Source organism: Neoarius graeffei, chromosome 13 (genome assembly GCF_027579695.1).
Source record: "Neoarius graeffei isolate fNeoGra1 chromosome 13, fNeoGra1.pri, whole genome shotgun sequence".
NCBI lineage: Eukaryota > Metazoa > Chordata > Actinopteri > Siluriformes > Ariidae > Neoarius > Neoarius graeffei.
This window is the reverse complement of record NC_083581.1, coordinates 76,508,299-76,534,866: the sequence shown is the minus strand read 5'-3', so window position 1 is coordinate 76,534,866 and position 26,568 is coordinate 76,508,299. Positions and strand designations below refer to the sequence as shown.

The window sequence follows — 26,568 nt, the reverse complement described above, 5'->3', positions numbered from 1 at the left end:
CCTTTTAATGATTTTGCCCTTTCAGGTTCCTTTACGGACAATCACCAGACACGGTCATATTGAAGTGTCAGTGGATGCTCCTGCCATTCCTTCACTCGCGGATGTGTTATGGGTGGCTGAGGATGAAGGAGACCTCTACACCAAGTTCAGGTAATTCTTTATACTTTGGGTTGTTTTTTTTTAATGCTTCACGATAAACTCCGTTACAGTTTGAGAATATACACTCGCTGGTCACTTTATTAGGAACACCCATGCACACATTCACTTGCTGTTTTCTGCAGTTCTGTAATCAGCCGATCCCTCGACAGCAGCACGATGCATCAAATCACGCAGATGCAAATCAAGAGCTTCAGTTAATGTTCACAATGTTCAAACATCAGAATGGGAAACATTGTGATCTCACAGTGAAGTGTGACTTTCTTTTTTTCACTTTGGCATGGGTGTTGGTTTGAGCCAGATGGTGGTTGGTGATTTGAGTATTTTAGAAGCTGCTGATCTCCTGGGGTTTTCACACACAACAGTCTCTAGAGTTTGCACAGAATGGTACAGAAAACAAACAAAAAAAAAACCATTGATCGAGTGAGTGAGGGACAGTTCTGTGGGTGGAAACAAATGCCTTGTTGATAAGAGAGGTCAGAGGAAAATGGTCAGATTGGTTTGAAGGATGCTGGGAAGGATATAGTAACTCGGATAATCACTCTTTACAACCATGGTGAGCAGAAAAGCATCTCAGCATGCAACAGCAGAAAGAAGAACACACTGGGTTCCACTCCTGCAGCCAAGAACAGGAATCTTAAACTCAAGAACAAGTTCCTATTAAAGTGGCCAGTGAGTGTATGGGGAAGGAAACAGCAGGGTGTTCTGTTAACAGGTTTGATATGGTTTGAGCTCATCAGTGTTCTTCGGTGAAAACGCACACTCATACATTTCCAATTACCTCAAATGTAGATCAGCCAACATATTAGACATCTGATCCTTTTAGTTATTGGCTGGTGCTGTGAGGTGAATGGTCTCGTCTTCTTCCGCTTATCCGGGACCGAGTCGCGGAGGCAGCAGTCTAAGCATGGAAGCCCAAACTTCCCTTTCCCCAGACACCTCGGCCAGCTCCTCGGGAAGAACACCGAGGCGTTCCCAGGCCAGCTGAGAGACATAGTCCCTCCAGCGTGTCCTGGGTCTCCCCCGGGGCCTCTTCCCGGGGGGGACATGCCTGGAACACCTCCCCAGGGAGGCGTCCAGGAGGCATCCGAAAAAGATGCCCGAGCCACCTCAGCTGATTCCTCTCGATGTGGAGGAGCAGCGGCTCTACTCCGAGCTCCTCCCGAGTGACTGTGCTTCTCACCCTATCGCTAAGGGAGCGCCCAGCCACCCTGCGAAGGAAACTCATTTCAGCCGCTTGTATCCGCGATCTTGTTCTTTCGGTCATTACCCAAAGCTCATGACCATAGGTGAGAGTCGGAACATAGATCGACCGGTAAATTGAGAGCTTCGCCTTTTGGCTCAGCTCCTTCTTCACCACGACGGACCGGTAAAGCGACCGCATCACTGCGGAGGCTGCACCGATCCGCCTGTCGATCTCACGCTCCATCCTTCCCTCACTTGTGAACAAGATCCCGAGATACTTAAACTCCTCCACTTGAGGCAGGACTTCTCCACCAACCTGGAGAGGGCAAGCCACCCTTTTCCGGTCGAGAACCATGGCCTCGGACTTGGAGGTGCCGATTCTCATCCCAGCCGCTTCACACTCGACTGCAAACCGCCCCAGTGCATGCTGAAGGTCCTGGTTTGAAGAAGCCAACAGGACAACATCATCCGCAAAAAGCAGAGATGAAATCCTGTGGTTCCCAAACAGGATTCCTTCCGGCCCCTGGCTGCACCTAGAAATTCTGTCCATAAAAATTATGAACAGAACCGGTGACAAAGGGCAGCCCTGCCGGAGTCCAACATGCACTGGGAAGAGTTCTGACTTACTGCCGGCAATGCGAACCAGACTCCTGCTCCGTTCGTACAGGGACCGGACAGCCCTTAGCAAAGAGCCCCGAACCCCATACTCCCGAAGCACCCCCACAGAATACCACGGGGGACACGGTCGAATGCCTTCTCCAGATCCACAAAGCACATGTGGACTGGTTGGGCAAACTCCCATGAACCCTCGAGCACCCTATGAAGGGTATTGAGGTATTTCACTCACGTGACCAAGTCATGTGATGCTGCCATTTTGGACAGCACGGCTCGAATCAGTTTGAATGCGAGGAAGGCGACAAACGAAAAACATAAAAGAAAAAGGAGCGAGATGCAGAAAACACCTTCACTATCCAGCGACATAGGGCATTTACAGGGCGAGCAGAGGGAGAGGTATTTGCAAAAATTGAGGTTAGTAGGCTTGGAGAACGACGTTTACCTGCTTCCACCAGGATTGTTCACTGACAGCTAAGATTTGTTCACATTTTCATTTACTTTCGGTCCTCAGGATAAACAAAATGTTATTAAATGTCATTGAAATAACTTCTTAGTCTGTTGAGACATGGTCCGTTGTAAGTTTTTCCTTTACTGTATTTACTAGTTTACTGAGCGCGCTCCGGGGCGGGCCGGCTGGCTGGCTGGCTAGCGCTCCGGGGCCGGCGGGCCGGCTGGCTGGCTGGCTAGCGCTCTGGGGCCGGCTGGCTGGCCGGCTAGCGCTCCGGGGCCGGCGGGCCGGCTGGCTGGCCGGCTGGCGCTCCGGGGCCGGCGGGCCGGCCGGCTGGCGCTCCGGGGCCGGCGGGCCGGCCGGCCGGCGCTCCGGGGCCGGCCGGCCGGCCGGCCGGCTCAGTAAACTAGTAAATCCAGTAAAGGAAAAACTTGAAACTGAAAGGTTTTAACAGTCATCCAAATGACTGAACGTAAACATTGCTACAGTAACATACCAGCTACTGTTGTTGACATTAGCTAGCTTGCCGTCCAAAATGGCGGACACCGGGGCGTCACGTGACCCTGTGACGTCAGGTGAAATACCTCAATAGAGCTGGTCCAGTGTTCCGCGACCAGGACGAAAACCGCATTGTTCCTCCTGGATCCGAGGTTCAACTATTGGTCGAATTCTCCTCTCCAGTACCCTGGAGAAAACCGCATTGTTCCTCCTGGATCCGAGGTTCAACTATTGGTCGAATTCTCCTCTCCAGTACCCTGGAGTAAACCTTCCCTGGGAGGCTGAGAAGTGTGATTTCCCCTATAATTGGAGCACACTCTCCGGTCCCCTTTCTTAAAAAGAGGGACCACCACCCCAGTCTGCCACTCCAGAGGCACTGTCCCCGACCGCCACGCGATGTTGCAGAGGCGTGTCAACCAAGACAGCCCCACAACATCCAGAGACTTGAGATACTCAGGGCGGATCTCATCCACCCCCGGTGCCTTGCCACTGAGGAGCTTGCAAACCACCTCAGTGACTTCGGCTTGGGTAATGGATGAGTCCACCTCTGAGTCATCAGCCTCAGTTTCCTCAGTGGAAGACATGACTGTGGGATTGAGGAGATCCTCAAAGTATTCCTTCCACCGCCCGGCAATGTCCCCAGTCGAGGTCAACAGCTCCCCACCCGCACTGTAAACAGTGTTGGCAGAGTACTGCTTCCCCCTCCTGAGGCGCCGGACGGTTTGCCAGAATTTCTTTGAGGCCGACCGATAGTCCTTCTCCATGGCCTCACCGATCTCCTCCCAGTTCCGAGTTTTTGCCTCCGCAACTGCCCGAGCTGCAGCACGCCTGGCCTGCCGATACCCGTCAGCTGCCTCAGGAGTCCCGGAGGTCAACATGGCCCGATAGGACTCCTTCAGCTTGACGGCATCCCTTACTTCCGGTGTCCACCACCGGGTTCGGGGATTGCCGCCACGACAGGCACCGGAGACCTTGCGGCCACAGCTCCGAACAGCTGCGGCCACAATGGAGGTAGAGAACATGGTCCACTCAGACTCAATGTCCCCCGCCTCCCTTGGAAGCTGGGAAAAGCTCTCCCGGAGGTGGGAGTTAAAGACCTCCCCAACATAGTGCTCGGCCAGACGTTCCCAGCAGACCCTCACCATACGTTTGGGCCTGCCAGGTCTGTCCAGCTTCCTCCTCCGCCAGCGGATCCAACTCACCACCAGGTGGTGATCAGTTGACAGCTCAGCCCCTCTCTTCACCCGAGTGTCCAAGACATAGGGCCGGAGATCAGATGAAACGACTACAAAGTCGAACGGCCTCCCCGATCTGAACCCGAGTGGTGTTTTGTTATTGGACTTCTTCTGTGCTAGTCACGGTTTGTCCATAACGAACACCATGTTCGAGCATAGGGGTGTCCATAAGTGCACGTGGCACCAGGACACCTTAGGTCGGAGGTCGATGATCGATCGAGGTGAATGGTTTTCCATTAAAAAAAAAAATTGTCCAAATGTTTATATCTTCTCTGCCCTGACCCCCCCTCCTGGGGTATAGGCCGTTGACAAGGGATCTCCAGAGGACCTGGTCCTGTGCTTTTCCTTCTATCTGAGTCGAGGTGTACCCCAGAGATTAACGTTTTTCATTTTAGAAAATGTCCAAATGTTTTTATATATGGCAGATTCTACCATAACAGAGGCCAGTTAAGTCCCATCTCCTTAAATTGCTGAATTGATTATTTTGATCATTCTATTAAGTTTTTCTAGTAGCATTTGGGGTCTTGGACATTCACAGTAAATTTTAGGACAGTAGTCCTGGTAACTAATTAATAAAAACCTGACATGACAGACATGCTAAATGACAATAGAAACTGTCACGACCCTGTCTCATTTAGGAGCCCTTAGCTCCGCCCTGTTCCCTGTCTTCTTATGTGTTTAATCAGCAGGTGATCGGGGTGCAGGTGCGGAGAGCCGGTTTAACAAGGGGCCTGGGCCTTTTAAGGAGATCAGTTGGCCAGGAGGGGAGGGGCTTCCTCCTTCCAGGCATTTTTGGGGTTTTGGTTTGTCGTTTGGACATAGTCCTTCGTACATTATATTTTTATTTTTCATACTACTGATTTTATCTATTACTTGAATACATTTCTATATCAAATTATATTACTACGTGTGGTCTCCCTTTATGTTGCACTTGTTGAGCCAGCAGGTGTAACATATGGGGGCTCGTTCGGTTTTGGAACCGATTTTGGATAAACTAGCGCATCAAATTGGTGGGTGACTCGCGTAGTATTTTTGTATATTTTGATACATTTCCGTTTGGTTTGTTGGTTTAATTGTTTTTGCTTGTTTGGGGGAGGAGGAAGTCTCATCGTTCTAGTACCAAGTATTTTGGTTGAGGCAGTTGCCCCTTGATTGCTGAGGTAACGCAGGTGGATTAGATTCACCGGAGTAACGTGCAAACCCTGCGGTAGGAGTAGAGCGCCTAACGCTGTTTGTTTTTTTAGTTTGTTATTTTAGTTTTTTGTGTTTGGGAGTCGAACGCGGGGGGGGTTCTTCGGAACTCAATCGTATGGGGGCTCCTGAAGACTAGTTTAGTCTTAATTAGGGATTTCTTTTGAGTTAGGTGCGGGGCTACTCCTGTGCGTTTTAACTTTCAGCAATTGTGGGACATGCGCCTCAAGGAATGGTTGATATGCATGAAAAGGGCATTTGGTAAATAGTATTGGGCAGCTACTTTTGGCCTAGTAATTTGGGCAGCTATTTTTGGTTTTGGCACAAGTAGGCTAGTAACTTGGTTAGGTGCGTGGTAAGTAGGTTGGCGTTTGGTAAATTTGGTCAGGACAGTTTGGCAACTTTTGGATCGGTTGTGAGTGTTATTTGGTCATTTTTGTATTGACATTTGGTAAGTTGTCATGGATAGTGTGAGCGCATTTGTGGATTCTCCGTTGGAGGAGGCATTAAATGGTTTGACGAAGGCTCAACTTTGGGAGGTAGCTGCACATTTTGAGTTTGTGACAGATTTACCCAAGACTTTAAGAAAGGATGAATTGAGACTGGCCGTAAAAGACAAATTGGTAAAATTGGAGATGTTAGATTTTTCCAAAATGATACCTTTTAGTGTACCAGTATTGGGTGCACCTGTAGTTCCGTCTACAACACATTTAACTTTTGAGCAGCAGAAGGAACTAATTAAGTTTCAATTAGAGAGAGACCGACTGGCTGCTGATGTCCGTGATAAAGACCGGCAGCTGGAATATGAAAAGTTACGTAGGGGTGTGGACGTGAATAGCGCTGGAAATACCGGCGATTCTAAGGAATGTAATGTAGCAAATATGGTTAAACTTCTGCCTAAATTCAACGATAGAGATCTTGAAACTTTTTTCGCATTGTTTGAAAATCTGGCTGTTGATCGAAGGTGGAGTGACTCGGAGCGCACTTTGTTGTTGCAAAGTGTGCTCACGGGAAAAGCCCAGGATGCTTTCGTTGCGTTGAGCGCTGATGAGAGAAAGAAGTATGCATCGGTTAAAGGGGCTGTATTGAAAGCTTACGAGCTGGTCCCCGAGGCCTATCGTCAGAAGTTTAGACATTGGAGAAAAGGTGACAGGCAGCTGTATACAGATTTCGTTAGGGAGCTCACTACTTTTTTCAATCGTTGGTGTACAGCTGAAGGTGTCCATATATTCGAGACTCTATGTGATTTAGTTTTGCTTGAGCAATTTAAAAACACCATTCCTGATCGTATTGTAACTTTTATATTACGGAGCGGAAAGTTAAAACTGCCGCTGAAGCTGCGGTGTTGGCAGACGAGTTTGTTTTGATCCACAAGGGTAAGTTTGTTAATGATAATGGTGTGTCTTTTGGTAGTCGTGGCCCTCGTTATCATCGTTTTTCTGTTTCTAGGCAGTCTGCATATCCCAGTGTTACTGGGGATGACCAGTGTCGTTATTGTAACGAGCGCGGTCATTGGAAGAAAGAATGTCCTCTTTTGCAGGGAAAGGGTAGGGGTAGAATTGCTCCAGCTAAACCTGTGGGTGCTGCATCCTCTAAACCTGTGCACGCTGCTTCCTCCAGGGGCGTGGGGACGCCACTGGAGGATGCGAGCGTTAGGAAGCAAGAGGTGTTGACTAGTTCTGTGTGCAGTGTGTCGGCTGACGTGAGTGTTGACATGTCGGTGAAGGAGACAGAGTATAATGGTGGCTATGGGCCATTTATTACAACTGGGTTTGTGTCTGTAGTGGGCAGCCAGCAGAAAGTGCCAGTAAAAATATTGCGTGACACTGGGGCTTCTGAGTCCTTTATAAAACAGTATGTGTTGCCAGTTAATGAACAGTCTGATACACACCGTTGCGTTCTGATTCGGGGGATAGGAATGCACACATTTTCTGTACCCTTACACAAATTTAATTTGGAATCCGATTTAATAAATGGGGAGGTTACGATGGCTGTTCGGCCCGAGTTACCAGTAGAAGGGGTGGATATTATACTGGGAAACAACCTGGCCGGTGGGCGGGTGTGGGCTGAGTCAGCGCCGTCACCTGTTGTAAGTGTAGTGCCATTGCCTGTGGTATCGGACGAATGTGGAGATCAGTTCCCTGATGTGTTCTGTGCCTGTGCTGTGACCCGTGCGCAGAGTCGCAGAAAAGATGTTAAGGTTAGTGCCATTTCTGTTCCAGTTTTGCCATCATCTTTGCCCCGGGAGGATCTTGTTGCAGCGCAGCAAGGGGATGAAGAGTTGGCAGGGGTGTTGAGTGGGGCGTTGCCTGTAGATGATGTGAATTCTTATACGAGTGGTTATTTTGTTATTGATGGGGTATTAGTGCGTAAATGGTCTGCTTATGGGGATGCTGACCCAATATTGCAATTGGTGGTACCGGTGAAATTTCGGGAGTTGGTGTTACAGTCAGCTCATGGTGATGTCGCGGGACACTTTGGTGTGCGTAAGACGTACCAGAGATTGTTACAGCATTTTTATTGGCCGAAGATTAAAAAGAGTGTGGCTGAGTATGTTCGGACATGCCATGTTTGTCAATTGACAGGGAAGCCAAATCAGACAATAAAGTCTGCGCCATTACATCCTATCCCTGTGGTGGGGCAACCATTTGAACATCTAATTGTTGATTGCGTAGGTCCATTGCCGCCATCGAAGTCTGGGTGCGCCTACTTGTTAACTGTTATGTGTCAGGCCACGCGGTACCCAGCGGCCTATCCGTTACGCACCATTACCACTCGTTCTGTGGTTAAAGCGCTGTCTCAATTCATGTCCATATTTGGTATACCAAAGATCGTGCAAAGTGACCGTGGTAGTAATTTTACCTCGGGTTTGTTCAAGGAAGTTTTGAATCAGCTCCACGTTAAACATAGGGTAAGTAGCGCATATCATGCGCAGAGTCAGGGCGCTTTAGAGCGTTTCCACTGTACGTTAAAATCTTTATTGCGCGCTTACTGTGTGGAGTTGAATAAAGATTGGGAGGAGGGTCTTCCTTGGCTCCTATTAGCTGCTCGTGATGTTACTCAGGAGAGCATGGGATTCAGCCCAAATGATTTGGTGTTTGCGCACAAAGTTCGTGGACCTCTTTCTGTGTTAAGAGGGAGTGGAGCAGGTGGAGCCCCCTGTAAACCTAATTGATTATGTGCACGGTTTTAGAAGAAAGTTATTGCTTGCGTGGAAACTGTCTAAGGAAAATTTGTCCAAAGCACAGAAAAAAATGAAGCGCCTGTATGACCGACGCGCTGTAGAGCGTGTATTTAACGTTGGGGATCAGGTTCTGGCTTTGCTTCCGGTGTCGGGCTCGCCTTTCTGTGCTAAGTTTTCGGGTCCTTATGTAGTTGTGCGTCAGGTGACTGATTTAGATTATTTAGTGTCCACTCCGGGCGGCACGGTGGTGTAGTGGTTAGCGCTGTCGCCTCACAGCAAGAAGGTCCTGGGTTCGAGCCCCGGGGCCGGCGAGGGCCTTTCTGTGTGGAGTTTGCATGTTCTCCCCGTGTCCGCGTGGGTTTCCTCCGGGTGCTCCGGTTTCCCCCACAGTCCAAAGACATGCAGGTTAGGTTAACTGGTGACTCTAAATTGAGCGTAGGTGTGAATGTGAGTGTGAATGGTTGTCTGTGTCTATGTGTCAGCCCTGTGATGACCTGGCGACTTGTCCAGGGTGTACCCCGCCTTTCGCCCGTAGTCAGCTGGGATAGGCTCCAGCTTGCCTGCGACCCTGTAGAAGGATAAAGCGGCTAGAGATAATGAGAGAGAGAGAATGTCCACTCCAGATCGTAGAAGGGCTACTCAGTTGTGCCATGTTAATCTTTTAAAGCCCTACTATGCTCCCGCTTTGAAGACAGACTTTGGTGGTGGGAGTACCAAGGCTGTCGGTTTGGCTGTGGTGAGCGAAGTGGAGGCGGAGTCTCAGGACGTGGCGATTCCTGAGGATACAAGTTCCTCGGGTACAGTGTGGCAACCGCGATTGAGAAATTCTGAAATGTTGTCAAATTTGGATTGTTTGTTTGGTCACTTGTCTTCTGAACAGCAAGGCCAATTGAGATCTGTGATTTGTGAATTCGATGTTTTGTTTTCTGATGTGCCTACCTGTACTGATGTTATTCAACATGATATTGTGGTTGCGAATAGTCAGCCCATTCGTCAACGTTTTTACCGGGTGCCGCCTGAGAGAGAGAGATACTTGGAAGCCGAGGTGCAATATTTGTTAGATCATGGCTTGGCTAAGCCTTCCTATTCCAGCTGGTCGTCACCATGTTTGTTAGTTGCTAAACCGGATAACACATTTCGGTTTTGCACTGATTATCGTAAGGTGAATAAGGTTACTAAGCCCGATTCCTTTCCGCTTCCAAGGATGGAAGACTGTATTGATAGGGTGGGCTCAGCTCACTTTGTCAGTAAGTTTGATCTCTTAAAGGGGTATTATCAGGTTCCATTGACACCGCGAGCCCAAGAAATTTCTGCGTTTATAACGCCATCAGGTTTGTATTCGTATAATGTCATGAGCTTCGGATTACGCAACGCACCTTCCACCTTTCAGCGACTCATGAATCGAGTTGTTGCCGGGTTGGAGGGTTGTGCTGTTTATCTTGATGATGTTGTGACATATAGTGATACTTGGGAAGAACACCTGTCTTGTATTAGATCATTTTTTGAGCGCTTGCGTGCTGCAAAGCTTACTGTTAACCTCGCTAAGTGCGAGTTTGCTCGTGCTACTGTGGTGTACCTTGGTAAGGTTGTGGGCCAGGGTCAAGTCTGCCCAGTCCGAGCCAAGGTACAGGCTATTGATGCGTTTCCCCCACCTACCTCGAAAAAAGAATTGATGAGATTTTTAGGTATGGTGGGTTACTATCGTAGTTTTTGTGCCAATTTTTCCACTGTTGTCGCTCCATTGACTGCTCTTTTGAAAAAAAATGTTAAGTTTCTTTGGTCTTTAGATTGTCAGACTGCGTTTGAAAATGCGAAGTTGCTATTGAGCACCGCTCCTGTTCTGGCTGCTCCTAGGTTTAATGTGCCTTTTCAGTTACAGGTGGATGCAAGCCAAGTGGGTGCTGGTGCGGTTTTGTTGCAGTTAGATAAAGCCAATATTGCGCATCCAGTAGGGTATTTTTCTAAAAAGTTCAATAGACATCAATTGAATTATTCTGTTATTGAAAAGGAGGCGCTGGCGTTGGTTTGGGCTCTGCAACACTTTGATGTTTATGTGGGTGGAGGGGTTCGACCAGTGGTGGTCTATTCTGACCACAACCCGCTCACATTTCTCCATTTGTTGCAGAGCCCTAGCCAGCGTCTTATGCGCTGGGCATTGGTTCTCCAACCGTATAATTTAGAAATTCGTCATATTAGAGGGGTGGAAAATGTCATGGCTGATGCTTTGTCACAATCTCCTATGGATGACTAATTTCTTAATTGCATATCTGATCATGTCAGAAGCGAATGCGTCTTTCTCGTTTCTGCCTGCCTTAAATAGCTGCCTGGCGCCGAGGTTTTGCCGGTGGGTTGGGAGAGTGTGACGCAGGAGGGTGCTGACTTTGTGATTGGATGTTGTGTATCATCTCGTTATGACTAGAATGCGTGAGATTTTGAATTTGTTGTTTAATATTTGCTGTGCCCTTATTAGTGTTTGATTCACATGTGGTTATGATGTATTGTGGTATTTAGGTATTTGGAATAATGTGTATTATTGCTGTATTGTTACATTTATAGAGACCCACAGGGGTGTGTCTCTGTTTTAAGGAGGGGGGTGTCACGACCCTGTCTCATTTAGGAGCCCTTAGCTCCGCCCTGTTCCCTGTCTTCTTATGTGTTTAATCAGCAGGTGATCGGGGTGCAGGTGCGGAGAGCCGGTTTAACAAGGGGCCTGGCCTTTTAAGGAGATCAGTTGGCCAGGAGGGGAGGGGCTTCCTCCTTCCAGGCATTTTTGGGGTTTTGGTTTGTCGTTTGGACATAGTCCTTCGTACATTATATTTTTATTTTTCATACTACTGATTTTATCTATTACTTGAATACATTTCTATATCAAATTATATTACTACGTGTGGTCTCCCTTTATGTTGCACTTGTTTGAGCCAGCAGGTGTAACAAAACACATCGGTTTCTATCATCAAAATCTGACAGACAAACTAACGTCTACCATCATATTCTGACAGACGCTCTAGATGACAATAGCAACAAAACTGTTTCTTATATTATTAATCTGACAAATTTAGTAATAATATTAAATACCTCATCACTAGAACCAAATAATAAAATAAAATATTGAAATAAAGAGAATTTATTTTCAAAATTGAAATATCAACAATAATTGTCAGAACAGTGACGATAGACACGACTGTGTCACTTTCGCGGGGAAATAACACATTGAAATGGCCTGTCGGCTGAAAGGGTCGCAAGTGGCTCTGATTTATCTCAACTTGCGATAGTTTTCCTCCAGAAAATTTTAAATATGAATGCACAATATTCTCAATGTTTCTATCGTCAAAAATTTCTATTGTCAGTATAGCTGACAGAAAATCTTACCTTGATTTATTTGATGAAATCTAGCTGTCAGAACTCCAAGTCTTGCCCGGAAGTAAATGTCTGCTGTCACAAAAATCATGCGCAGTAGAATTTCCTCTTTGCGTCAGTCAACATGTGCGTGGTGAGGGCTTGAATTTTGCTATCGTCAGGTGCATTTGACTGACAGACTGACGATAGCATTTTTTAAAAATAACTGTGGGCTTCTCTCGTGAACGAAATAGTTTTTTCGCTGTTAATCTATTTCAACTCTATCTGTTGACACCCAAAAATTATAAAGCCTGCTTCCACACGATAACTACCAAAGATCCATAATGGCTGAGTCTATCGTCAGGTCATCTGACAGAAATTCACTGACGATAGCAACAGGGATAATGAAAGTCTCATCTCTAGCCGCTTTATCCTGTTCTACAGGGTCGCAGGCGAGCTGGAGCCTATCCCAGCTGACTACGGGTGAAAGGCGGGGTTCACCCTGGACAAGTCGCCAGGTCATCACAGGGCTGACACATAGACACAGACAACCATTCACACTCACATTCACACCTACGCTCAATTTAGAGTCACCAGTTAACCTAACCTGCATGTCTTTGGACTGTGGGGGAAACCGGAGCACCCGGAGGAAACCCACGCGGACACGGGGAGAACATGCAAACTCCACACAGAAAGGCCCTCGCCGGCCCCGGGGCTCGAACCCAGGACCTTCTTGCTGTGAGGCAACAGCGCTAACCACTACACCACCGTGCCGCCACGGGATAATGAAAGTGATTTTTAAAATGGGAGTTATGTCTGTCAGATATGTCAAAGAAATAGAACTTTATTCTTTAAAAATCTTTTATTGATATACTCAGTGTATTTTTAAATGACGTGCTGTTTTAGAAGACCAAATACCATATTTTCAATCTTGAAAATATTACCTCACTGAAAAAAGGACAAGAAAAATTTCTTATTTTGTGGGCAAGTGGTTAATGGATCCAGTTACGGTAGAATCTGCCATATCTGCTTTAAATGACATTGTTGCACAGACCCATAATACCGTATGACTGCTCCTGCAGGAATTCTGTCCCACTGAGGAAGCATGGATTGCCACCGGGGTTTGAAACTTCAGCAGCCGTGTGTGTACGGCCTGCTCCTGCATCCCTGCGTAACCAGAAATTACACACAGCACGGGCATCAAGCACACAACCAGAGGCCCTCCAGAAGATCCATGCACTGGAGGCTGAGTTACAGAAATTACGAGCTCAGATTGCGATGATCGTCACCACTCCAGCAGGTAACCTCCTGATCACAAATGAATTCAAGTAGCACATGTTATAATGTTTTATGATGTTTGTATGCCTTAAAATGGCACTTTAGAGAAACTTATCGACAGTCTAGTTTTTATCCTGTTTGTGCTACAGCATTTCAGTGCTATAATTTTTCCGAAACAGAAGATTTTGCAACACTGCTGATCTTAATTTCAGTATCAGGCCTGAAATATACAGCTTAAAAAGGTTTTCTTTATTACTTTTTTACTATTTTCTACATTTTAGAACAATGTTAAAGATTATGCAGTGACTGACCACTTTTAAGCAAAATATTTTAATATTTCTTTAATGTAGCCCAGCCTTTATGAAGCTATTCACACTTGTCATCTTTCTAAATAGTTTTTCTAAAAAGTATTTCCCAATACTCATCCAACACGTACAATAGGCTGCATCAGTTGCCCTCACTTTCATAAAATCTGATGCATTTTTGTTTGGGTGTTCCTTTTCACCAATAAAGACATCCTGTAACTTTTTTTGACCATATTCAAAAGTCTAATGGTGGCACCATGAGGTTCATTTTTTGCCAAAAAACGCTTATTTTACAGTATGTTTTCGTGTAAGGTTTGAATCACAATGTTGGACTCCATTTATTGATTTCTTGTGACCCAGAGATCATGTTAAGAACCTTTGCAAGGGATTGAGAAGCATTAATGTGATTCATAATACATTTGTATTGTTTAAAAGTAGTTGAACAATGATTCAATGAACAGCTAAAACTCAAACTGTGCTTGGTAATTATATTTAGAATATGTACTAAAAATGTGTATCTAAGATATTTGGTATACTCTATAAGGTGCCATAATGTTTCATGAAAAGTGATTGAAATTTTGTCATAAAAGTCATAAAATGGCAGCTTTTTCCATAACTTTGAGCTCCTGGTGCCACCATTAAACTTTTGAATTTTGTCAAAATATTTCACTCAGTGTGTTTTCTTACCAAAAGGAACATAAAAACAAAAATGCATCATGATCAGAGGAACTTTTCATTTTTAGGGGGCAACTGATGTACCCTAATGTACAACTAAGAAAGCCTTTTATTTATTTAAATTCCAGCAGACAGTCTCCTCCCAAGCAATCCCACCACTCCCTGTTCAAGTTTTCCTGCTCCTGTTCTTACCTCGACTCCTTTCACGGCACCTCCACCACCTCCTCCACCTCCTCCTCCTCCTCCTCCTGAGTTCGGCTTGAAGCAGGTCTCTGTGATGGATATGATTAGACAGAGACGGGCAACCAAGAAGGATAAAGCTGGAGTGTCTGAGGCTTCATCAGCTGCAGTGCCTTCCATGCTAGAGGTCCTGAAAGATATGAACAAGGTTAAACTCCGCACTGTAGAGAGGTACACCTACACTCACACCATTTTCACGCCAGTGCTGTTTCTCTGTTTAAATCTGCAATACCAGTTTCACTTAGTTTGTGATTTTTATCCCCCAGCAATATAATGCAGGGTAATATAGCTATTGCTCTGTCCGTCCATCTGTCCCACTGTAAACATTTTAGTTTCCGCAGCATAACTCAAACTATTATTGGAATTTTTTTCACAAAACCTGACAGTTCTGTTAAGTGATTAGAGGAGTCATTTTTGACATTTTGGGATTTGTGTGTGTGTGTGTGTGTGTGGATGGGTTTCTTCTTCTTCTTCCATATTTCCATGGCAATCAGTTCAACAGGAACATTTGGAGTGGGGTTTTGGGTGAAGAGAGATATGTCATCTGATGACTCTTGGTTGTTGTTTTTTTTTTAACAGAGCCCCCTGCTGCCTGTGAGGCAAATTGCACTTGCAAAGCAAATGCTCTCCCTCTTCTTCCTAATAATCCAGCAACCTCTGAAATTTACTAATGCCCCATGAGTTACCTTTAACTAAAAAGCAGCAGGGTTTGACTGACTTTGTGCTGACTCAGGCTATTTACAGACCTGAGAAATGTAAACAGGGAAATCCATTGGATGTTGTATCTTTAGCATGACCATTATGTTCTTTGTCTCTACTATGGGCAGTAATGGGTGGGCAAATCAGTAGCCTGGGTGCCAGGGGCAAGCAGATTTTATGTCCAGAAATGGTTCAACAGGTTGACAGAATCCCTTTTTTTTTAAATCTTTTACTCCTTGATTGATTTTTGCACAAATGAAAATCTGTAGTACAGATGTGTAACTGTTTGATTCGATTCACAATACTGGGCTCCCCATTCAATTATTCCATGATATTTTAAAAAAAAAAAATTTAAATGATGAAAAATTTACCAGGGCGGCATGGTGGTGTTGTGGTTAGTGCTGTCGCCTCACAGCAAGAAGGTCCGGGTTTGAGCCCCGTGGCCGGCGAGGGCCTTTCTGTGCGGAGTTTGCATGTTCTCCCCGTGTCCGCGTGGGTTTCCTCCGGGTGCTCCGGTTTCCCCCACAGTCCAAAGACATGCAGGTTAGGTTAACTGGTGACTCTAAATTGAGCGTAGGTGTGAATGTGAGTGTGAATGGTTGTCTGTGTCTATGTGTCAGCCCTGTGATGACCTGGCGACTTGTCCAGGGTGTACCCCGCCTTTCGCCCGTAGTCAGCTGGGATAGGCTCCAGCTTGCCTGCGACCCTGTAGAAGGATAAAGCGGCTAGAGATAATGAGATGAGAAGATTACTGTGAGGTCAAATGTCCATCCCCAAATTGCAACTTAACAAGGCGTGTAGTCTACCGGGCGGAGGCATCCCCATTGGCGTCGAGTTCTATCTAGTGGTGTGTTTTTTTTTTTTTTTTGTTTTGTTTTTTTTGTTTTTTTAATTTAATCAATTTGAATCGTCCTAAATTTGTATTGTGATTTCTTGTCACACTGTCATTACATGCCTATGTAGCGATGTTGAAACATAGCGCTTCAATGTGCAACGTACCGTGATGCTGTAACTGTATTGCAAGTTACTTGTGCTGAATCCAACTGCCTACTGTGCTATACAGTATACACATCAGCCTCAGTGTGATTGATGGTATTACAGTTTTTACTAGGTACTGTATATTAATTGGTGTACATAATTTTTTCAGAATCAGGAACATGCAAGGATGTAGAACTCTTGACAAACATGCCAGTGCAAAGCTCATGTAGTTATCTAGTGGTCAAAAGCAAGAGAAAATAAATACTTGGCTGATGGTCTAGCACATAATTTTATGGTTTGTGTATCTTTTGTAAATTTTCAATATAGTCCCCATGTATTAAAAAACATATCATGCATATTATTCAAATGAATTATAAGATCAGTTTACGCAGAGTGTCTCAGGTGTACTTTAGGGTTGCATGCCAACTCTTAAAAGCAGCCCTTACTGTCTTACGGTGTTTCTGTTACACTGCTTGACCTTCTAATGAATCTTATCGGGTACTTCTGTTTCGGCGGAGTACTCTGTATAAACTTGCAGTGCAAAGTAAACCTCTGTCAGGGTTTGTACGTAGAATGTTCTTGAAGCAGTTAAAGTTAGCTGTTTATATAAGTAAATCAACCTGAAAAATAGCTGTTTTGTGAGAAGAGTGTGTGGTGTTTTTTTTTTTTTTTTTTTTTGTAAGTGGGACAGATGTATGGAGAAAAAAAGACGTGGTTTATATGTTTCCAGACATCCCAACTCTCCCGGGAGTTCCAGGAGTCTTCCGCATATTGATGGTGGCTCCCTGATGCCCACAAATTAGATACAATATCGAGAGAGAGAGAGAAAACAAGAACATCCTGATCGCTCTCTCTCATTAAGTAGACCAGTCAGTGTTTGGTGTGGGTAGGCTTTATGTCTTCTCTCCTGGACCAAGAGTCCATCAGTTCGGTGTATCCATGAGTTTCGTGGCAGAGTGCCCCAAAAAACGAAAATACAAAACCCACTTCATCTCAGACTACACAAGTGTCCCCTTGCCTAATAGGGGTAAAAAAAAAAAATGACGATGGTGTTGCACGCTGTACTGTTTGTAACAGTGACTTTAGCATTGCCCATAGTGGATTAAACCAGGGCTTTTCAAAGTGTGGGGCGCGCCCCCCCCTGGGGGGCGCCAGAGTTCTTCAGGGGGGGCGCAACGTGAGAGACAAAATGGATCGATTTTTAGTACCTAAAGCTACAGTGAGTGAGGAGACAAATCTGGGCCAAGCAAAAAAACGGAGCCTCCAGGATGTTGCGATTTGCAACTTCAGCGCAAATTCAACCAATCCCCGCGAATTCAGGGCGGTGCTGCAATTATATCCAATCACCGCAACGTTCCCGCAAATTTGACCAATCATTGGTGTCGTCTTGAGGTGACGTCGACAAACTACCTTCCGCCTTACTTCCGTGTGTTCAAGAGAAGCAGCATGCGCGCAGTGTTGCCAGATTGGGAAGTTTCAAGTGCAGTTTGGCGGGTTTTGAACATATTTTGGACTGGAAAACGTCAGCAGTATCTGGCAACACTGAAAGTGTGTTATGTTTACAGTGAAGGACTGTGTGCACTTTATTTTTTTTTACTTAATACAAGAAATTAATGGATGCCAACATTTTTGCCAAAATGGTATTTTATTTTCCATTGTTTAGGCAGCTTCAGCATCATACTGTGAGATTCTGTTCAAATTGCTTTTTTTCTTCTATGAAGCCTGAGCCATTTATTTAATTAGTTTATAATTATTGTTTAATTTAGTCTTCAGGAGAGACTGCCTGCACACAGTACTAGTATTAATAGTTTTTTCTTATATGAAAGCTGAGGCATTTATATTATATTTTAAGGTAACTTCATGTTGTGCTGTGAGGTTCTCTGCACTTTAACTTTAGAACCAACAGGTGCATTTGGATAAGTAAAGCCTATTGTTCTGCATTTTTGTAGTCCTGGTAATCTTTTATATTGGTAAAGTTGTTTACAGGACCATTTCTCAGTGTCTTTGTTTTTTAATCAATAGTTTTTCAGTAATAACTTAATATTTAACATATCACTCAATTTTAATCACAAAAAGAGAAAATCGCAACAATTTCTCGCAACTTTCACTTCCTCCCGCAATGTAATCGCAACAAAAACCTAAAAAACACCGCAACTTTCATCGCAGTTTTTTTGGAAACCACCCCCCCACAACATCAGACATTTTAGCCCGCAACAATCACAAAAAAGGCCCGCGGAATCCTGGGGGACTGGAAAAAGAAGGAAGTCTGACCACGATTATTTAAAGTTTGGATTTTCATGGACTGGATCTGAAGATGCTCCACTGCCACAGTGTGCTGTCTGCCAAGAGGTGCTAGCTAACGATGCTATGAGATGTTTAAAATGTGTAAAACAAGATGTTTTAAAAAGCACAGATGTTTAAAATGTGAAAAAGAAAAAAATAATGTGTACAACAACCATTTTTTAAAAATACGAATGGAACATTTAAGTATAGCAACAACAAAAATTGTAGGGGGGGGGGCGCTGTTGTTTATTTGCTCTCCGAGGGGGGGCCGACTCTCCCACACTTTGAAAACCCCTGGATTAAACGATTGTAAAAGACGTTGACATGAGTTTAACAGTGTCGTTTGTTCATGTGCGTATTATTTATATGAGCTGGCTAGCTGCCAAGGTTGCATGATAAGACCAAACTCCTTGAAGATTTGCTTAATGTTGCAATAGAATATTTTTAAAAATGAGTTAAAGAATAGAAACAAGCAGTTTACATGTTTTGTCACATTTTCTCCATGTCGGCTGATCTAGTTTGGTGATGCCCAATTCTAACTGTGATGCAGAAAGGGCTTTCAGCATGGTACGTTACATCAAGACAGAATTCACGAGTTGGCTGTCTCAAACACTTGTGAATCTGATGTCTTGCATGATTAACAAGTTCAATGACGCAGACTGTTACAAGGTTGAGGTTTCAGGCAAATTGCTCAAATCTGCAAAACAAGCCACGTCACAATACAACGAATGTTTGCAAAAGAAATAGGAATGCTAGCACTTGTGTTTATGTAATACTAGTTTTAGAAAAGGTATTTGACGTATTTGTTCATGTAAATAGTCTCCGGAAAAAAAATCCTTTTTTCTTCTATTCATGTTTTATTTCAGTATCTAATTAAAGTAACTTTCTGTTGTGACATGTCCTGTTCATGCTTTCGTACCTCCCTGAAATGACTTTTTGCAGGTTGGGATGTCTGTGTTTCAGCAGTTGTATCTTTTTATAACTGCTTTCAAAAAGGTTTACTGAAATATCCCGTTGGAGTGGCTTTTGTTACCTAGTGTTCTAGCAGTGAACATTTTTTTTTTTTTTTTTTTTAAATATTTAGGAAAAATATTTGAATACTGTCATATTAGCTACTCGGCTATACCTTGTACTGGCTACGGCTAGTTTTCTCATCTCATCTCATTATCTCTAGCCGCTTTATCCTTCTACAGGGTCGCAGGCAAGCTGGAGCCTATCCCAGCTGACTACGGGCGAAAGGCGGGGTACACCCTGGACAAGTCGCCAGGTCATCACAGGGCTGACACATAGACACAGACAACCATTCACACTCACATTCACACCTACGCTCAATTTAGAGTCACCAGTTAACCTAACCTGCATGTCTTTGGACTGTGGGGGAAACCGGAGCACCCGGAGGAAACCCACGCGGACACGGGGAGAACATGCAAACTCCACACAGAAAGGCCCTCGCCGGCCCCGGGGCTCGAACCCAGGACCTTCTTGCTGTGAGGCGACAGCGCTAACCACTACACCACCGTGCCGCCACGGCTAGTTTTATCAGTAAAAAATTATGGATATTTTATAAATACAACCAAAAGTCCTTCTGTCAGGTTACCTAATATTAGCTACCCTAGCTTTAGCAGTAATTATTATGAATATTTATAAACATCCCCTTAGAAATCCTCTTAGGTAACCTAATATTAGCTACTTGGCTAGCTTTAGCAATAAAACTTTTATAAATATGACCTAAAATCATCTCAGAAATTCTGTCAGATTAGCTACTAGGATAGCATTAGCAAATTATGACTATTAATAAATATGACCTGAAATCCTGACAGGTTATTTCCTGTTAACTACTATTCTAGCGTTTAGTGGTAAAGATTAAATGTGACCTGAAATCCTGTCAGGTTCCCTCTTATTAGCTACTGTAGGCTAGATTTAGCAGTAAATATTTTAAATATCAATAAATATGGCCTAAAATCCTTTCAGAAGTTTTATCAACTGCCTCACAGTAGCTACTAGGCTAGCTTTAGTGGTGAAGATTTATAAATATTTTATAAATATAGCCTGAAATCCTATCAAGCTGCCTCATAGTAGCTGCTAGGCTAACTTTAGCGCTAAAGATTATAAATATGGCCTAAAATCCTCTCAGAAATCCTATCGAACGGCCTCATGGTAGCTAATAGGCTAGCTTTAGCAGTAAATATTATAAATATGGCCTGAAATCCTGTCAAACTGCCTCATAGTAGCTGCTAGGCTAACTTTAGCGCTAAAGATTATAAATATGGCCTGAAATCCTATCGAACGGCCTCATAGTAGCTACTAGGCTAGCTTTAGCAGTAAAGGTTATAAATATAGCCTGAAATCCTGCCAAACTGCCTCATAGTAGCTGCTAGGCTAACTTTAGCACTAAAGATTATAAATATGGCCTAAAATCCTCTCAAAAATCCTATTGAACGGCCTCATAGTAGCTAATGGGCTAGCTTTAGCAGTAAATATTATAAATATGGCCTAAAATCCTGTCAAACTGATAGTAGCTACTCGGCTAACTTTATTGCTAAAGATTATAAATATGGCCTGAAATCCTATCAAACGGCCTCATAGTAGCTACTAGGCTAGCTTTAGCAGTAAAGGTTATAAATATAGCCTGAAATCCTGTCAAACTGCCTCATAGTAGCTGCTAGGCTAACTTTAGCACTAAAGATTATAAATATGGCCTAAAATCCTCTCAGAAATCCTATCGAACGGCCTCATAGTAGCTAATGGGCTAGCTTTAGCAGTAAATATTATAAATATGGCCTGAAATCCTGTCAAACTGCCTCATAGTAGCTACTAGGCTAACTTTATTGCTAAAGATTATAAATATGGCCTAAAAGCCTCTATTTTAGGATTTTAGAGGGGGTGAGGAATGTTTATGCTGGTGGAAAGGCAATCTGTCGTCTATCTAATAGATTCCGGATGTAAATATGGCAGAATGCCCTTCCTTTAGCCTTCAGAAAGAAAGAAAATGAATGAAATGTGTATATAGGACAGGATTTCTAGGCTGTCCATCTGGACTCTAGTCACATCAAGAACTTAAACCTTCTGACCATTATAATCAACAATATGACTGTATTTTTGTCTCCTTTCCTGAGTTGTGTGTGTGTGCATGTGTTGTGATGGTGTTATCAGGTCTCCAGGAGGGACACCATTACGGAAAAGGAGGAGTAAAGGGACGGTGTGTGCGTCGGACCCTGCTGCACTTATTGCTGAAGCGTTGAAGAGGAAGTTTGCACAGAGGCAGCGAGACAACTCGTTTGATAAGGAGAACTGCTCAGCCGAGTCCTCGCCGTTCAGCAGCCCCGACACGCCCCGAGTAAGATGTTTTGAGCTCAGTGTTTTTAGGAATTGAACAGGTGCACTGTAGGACAGTGTTACCTGGGCATGTTCGCACTCCTGGTTCATTTTCAGAAACAAATGTGATGATGCATAATCAACATCATGGATATTCTAGTGTTTTTACAGCTAAACCTCTTTATTTATTACTTAATTCCAGACATATTAAGAATAAAGTAATGAAGTAAGCAGTCATGAACAGGAAATCAAATGGCTTATTTTTAAGACTTTTTAAATATTTTATTGGCTGGATTATATTTTTAAGAAGCTTTTTAAATCATCCACCATTTATACTGTTATTGCATCTGAATCAATCTTTTGAGTATCTAAGTGCTCGTTTAATAAACTTCACAAACTGAAGAAAGCTTTGGATGAAACCTTGTGATAGCAATCGGGATTTCCCCCCAAGGGGAAATAGTGAGGGGAAGTTGACAAGGGTGCGTTAAAACCATACTGGAATGCAGCCAATATAGAAAGAACCACTTAAGCATTGCACTCATTTTCACTATTCCAGAGCATATTGGTTGCATTTTTGAAAGTCATTTTGCTGCTTTTGTAGCTTGCTGATATTGGGGGGGGAATGGGAAATAAATATCACATTACATCTAAAGTCCTACGGTACATTTCACAACAATCTTACAGCTTTTCATCATTCCAGCTCGATTTTTACATGTACCCAGCAACTGTGTGAGGAATGAACTGCTTGGGGGCATGCTGTTTATTTTCCAAAAAAAAAAAATCAACAACGGGGTGGTGTGATGTGGCCTAAAGTTGATTATTTTTGAATAACTGCACATGCTGAAAGGATTTGTTCCTCTTCTACAACAACCATTTGCCAGCGCTAACCATTTTCTGTTTAAGAATGATGGGTCATTTTTATCCTTTTCATAGTTACATTAGAAAGGTAATTCCTAGGAGTTAATTCCTCTGGTCATTTATATCGAGGATGTTACATGGTTTTATGAAATATGAAGTTTATCTTCGAGTGGTGAACATGTTCACAAGTTAGTGATGCAAACGAGTAAAAAATATCTTCAACGTGAGAAGATAAACTTCATATCTTTACACCACCATGTAATGTTCTTTTATATTATATGGACACATCCACAAAAAAAATATCAAGTTAATGAAAATAACTTTAATTTTGAACCGGTTCGCCATTTTGACAATGCACGTCGAGTCAGCGAGAAAACACTGGGAGTGACATCATCGGAGTGAAATATCGGGAATCGTTATATATACAGGGCACTTTTTTGATGGAATAAAAATGTTCTATTCCCTTCTAGCAGGTTTCATTCATTTGGTTTGATAGCATGCAATATTGTTAGTGTATCGCTAATCCTATCAGAAGCACTTTATTGCCAGGTATGTTACACACACGAGGAATTTGACTCTGGTTCGACTTAGCTTTCATAGTACAGACAGAAAGAAAGTATAGGAAAAAAAACCCACACACAGAGAGAGAGAGAGAGAGAGAGAGAGAGTCTCACTGCAGTGAACTCCAGGGGGAGAATCGCGTTTCTACAGCGATGGCCTTGAAGGCAGTGTTGGCTGGGAGAGCCAAGATAAGATTGGAATTTGTTTAGACTTAAGATGGGTAGACGTGTCCTTTTTCGCTTAACCCGCTTGTCCATTCTGGCCACCAAAATGATCCATTTCTCTTTGCAAAGCCATCAACTTCTCCATGATGTTATCAATGTTGCGACTCAAGTTCTACAGCCACAGTCTGAGTGCCAACGGCTCTGCCCACCGCCTCAATCATGTCGGGCAGCTTTGTGGGGCTTTGAACAGCTGCCGCCGTTAACTGATTTCCTCGATACACCAGGGCAATGCCAAGTCCAATCAGCAAAAATCCTGTGATCATGGTTCCGAATAGGTAAATATCCTCAATGTCCTCCACGGAAAGAATCGCCAAGCACACCACACGCCACTTCTCCCAGGCATCCATGGTGTATCCGGCTGCAAACGTTCCGGCAGGACAGGCAGGTTCCCCCGAACCCCAGACTTCTCGTCGAGAAGATTGTGTCAATTGCGTGAAGTGACCAGTTGATCAAATCCATAATTTCAATTCGGAGAACAGCGCAGGAAGGGTCTCTCAGACAAGACGAGTCCGCAGAAGCAAAGCAGGAGAGAGGCTTGTCAGGAAGGGAGAGGCTGAGAAATGAGAGACGAGAGATGAGCGGAAAAAACACCCACACATTTCGCTCTTATCAGGACCGGAATGTGTAGGCATTAAAAAAAACCCTCAGCGCAGCATTCTGTGAAGCACGGAGAAGAATTAACACAACAATTACACAAAAACATAGAAAAACATAGAAAGTACGAGAGAGCAAAGTCCCGTGGCAGCCATCTGCGGCGCCATCTTGGTGTATCTATGTGTATTACGTCACTCTACCCAGTGGAGAATGAGCATTGAATACGGTTTACAAGATTGCATGGTTGACAAGACATGACGTCACACATCAGAGACATAAAACGTCCGCGCTAGCGAGCGACTGTGACAATTTGTAAACAAATATGGCCGCCAGGTTTGCTTCGTTAAATATGGAAGAGTTTGAGAGAGTTTTGAAAGAGAAAGACGCATTGAACACCTGAAAGGAATGTGTGTGTATAATAATAATAATAATAATAATAATAATAATAATGGCTTTTTTTTTTCATGGTATATCAGATATATTCCATTTAGCTACTTGTCTTTGACTCATTCAGGATCATGCTAGCTGAATGGAATATATTTGATATACCACAAAAAAGCCATCTAATAATATATTATTTAAATATGTCACTCAGATCCACGATGATGTATTTCATATGAAAAATTAGAGTTTTTCGGCATGAGAAGATAAACTTCATATCTTCAAGCCAACGTGTGATTTTTCTTTTTATATCGACACATTCACAAACAAAACGTACCGAAATTTATCAAAACAATTAATCGATTTCTTTACGAGTGGCATATGGAGATTTGTCATGGTTTTGGTTCTCTATGTCATGGATGTAGCTCATATGAAAAATAAGAGTGGTGTATTTCCCAGTAAAACACTCGTTTCCATATAATATAATTACACGTTTTTAAAATTGGTTTATGTGGAGCATTCGCCATACAAGTCCCAGTGCATGTTGTAACAATAAAAACAATAATATATTTGAAGGTGTGCATTAATATAGACCTGTAATTTGCCTTACAGCCAACATTACTGTCAGAGCTGCTGTTCTAGAAAATGAATCAACACTTTGGAAACTACAATGACTCTATCCCAGACAGGGCAGAAGCAGGTTTATATGACCTGTATGGGGTTCCCCTTAACAGCTACAACACCATGTAGAGGGTTTGAGTTTCATGGAGAAGCTGAACTTGATTGAGTCATGTTACCTTTTTTTATTTTTTATTATTATTATTTTTTTTTAAATGTGGGTATGTGGTGTGGTTTGGAGCAGAAGGTGGGAACATACCAGAATGATGTCCCTCTTTTGACTGGAGTAGATATGAAGTTGTATTTGACTCCTACCACCAAATGGCGCTGTTTCACTTCAGTTCTTCTTTCTGTTGTAGCATATTTGCAAGTCCAGATGTTACAGATCACAAAGTGTATCATTACATGATGTATTACATGATTATTACATGATGTATTATTGCGTCTTGAGATCTTATTTGCGTCTGTTTACAGGTTCCACAGTTCAAGAGACGCAGTCAGGGGCGAAATCATTTGTCCCTTTTAACCCGTGGATCAGACGGGAAACAGCGTGATGGAAAATAGTGTGCTGAATGGCCTTTGAAGATTTTTCTGTCTCACTTTCTATCAGCCCCCACAGTTTTATGGTACTTTTCTTCCTTAGAAGGGTAAAGGAGCTGCCTTTTTATTCATCGCTTTCAGCTGTGGATTGATGATTTTTGTACAGTTCTGCAGTTCTTACACTGGTGTTTGAGTGTTAACTGTGAATATAAGAGGCTGAATGGTGACTGTTCTGAGTTTAGGTCAAGCCTATACCACATGGACCTCCTGTATGCAATGCATCTAAATGTGTTGTTTGTTTGTTTGTTTGTTTGTTTTAATTGTTTGATTTGTTGTTGCTGTTATTTGTGTATTTGCACTGCTTTGCTATCTGTTGGTTTTTCAGAAAAGCAATAACTGATATTCCATGTGAAGCACTGGTTTATTTTTTGCAGTTGAAAGATTTCAAATATTTTGAAAGTAGCAAATATGAAACTTCTGTGTGCATGTATGTGGATACATGGAGCCAGGAATTTTGTATTCAAACCAAATTCAGGAACGCATATCAATTCCTCCATCGTGTTCATCGGAGTTGTTTCTGATGTACCTTTCACCCATTTCATACCATGTACCTTTCAGCCATGAACTAAAAGAAATAAACATGTTCTCTCATCAGTACTGAATGTCTCATCATTCTCATCTCATTATCTGTAGCTGCTTTATCCTGTTCTACAGGGTCGCAGGCGAGCTGCAGCCTATCCCAGCTGACTACGGGCGAAAGGCGGGGTACACCCTGGACAAGTCGCCAGGTCATCACAGGGCTGACACATAGACACAGACAACCATTCACACTCACATTCACACCTACGCTCAATTTAGAGTCACCAGTTAACCTAACCTGCATGTCTTTGGACTGTGGGGGAAACCGGAGCACCCGGAGGAAACCCACGCGGACACGGGGAGAACATGCAAACTCCGCACAGAAAGGCCCTCGCCGGCCACGGGGCTCGAACCCGGACCTTCTTGCTGTGAGGCAACAGCGCTAACCACTACACCACCATGCCACCCAATACTGAATGTGTTCATCTTAATATTTTCAGGTATATTTTGCTCACTTGGCTTGTAATGCAAAGCAGCTTGTAATTTAAAGCTTGTAAAACCGACCAGTTGAAGGTTAATGCTTTTGCTCAAG

At 43.6% G+C, this 26,568-nt stretch overlaps 1 protein-coding gene across 3 annotated transcripts in view; it reads left to right on the top strand.

Annotated features, from left to right (window-relative positions):
* mtfr2 (mitochondrial fission regulator 2) overlaps positions 1-26,054 on the top strand; it is a 28,533-nt gene extending 2,479 nt beyond the window's left edge. For 2 of the 3 annotated variants that reach the window (XM_060938545.1, XM_060938546.1), the window contains exons 4-8: positions 26-150; positions 12,931-13,148; positions 14,235-14,517; positions 21,460-21,643; positions 25,332-26,054. In XM_060938545.1, coding sequence (XP_060794528.1) covers positions 26-150; positions 12,931-13,148; positions 14,235-14,517; positions 21,460-21,643; positions 25,332-25,421 — 900 coding nt within the window. In that variant the 3' untranslated portion in view covers positions 25,422-26,054. The remainder of the gene's footprint in view (positions 1-25; positions 151-12,930; positions 13,149-14,234; positions 14,518-21,459; positions 21,644-25,331) is intronic. The other variant, XM_060938547.1, reaches the window with a different exon arrangement.
* The last annotated feature ends 514 nt before the right edge of the window (positions 26,055-26,568 follow it).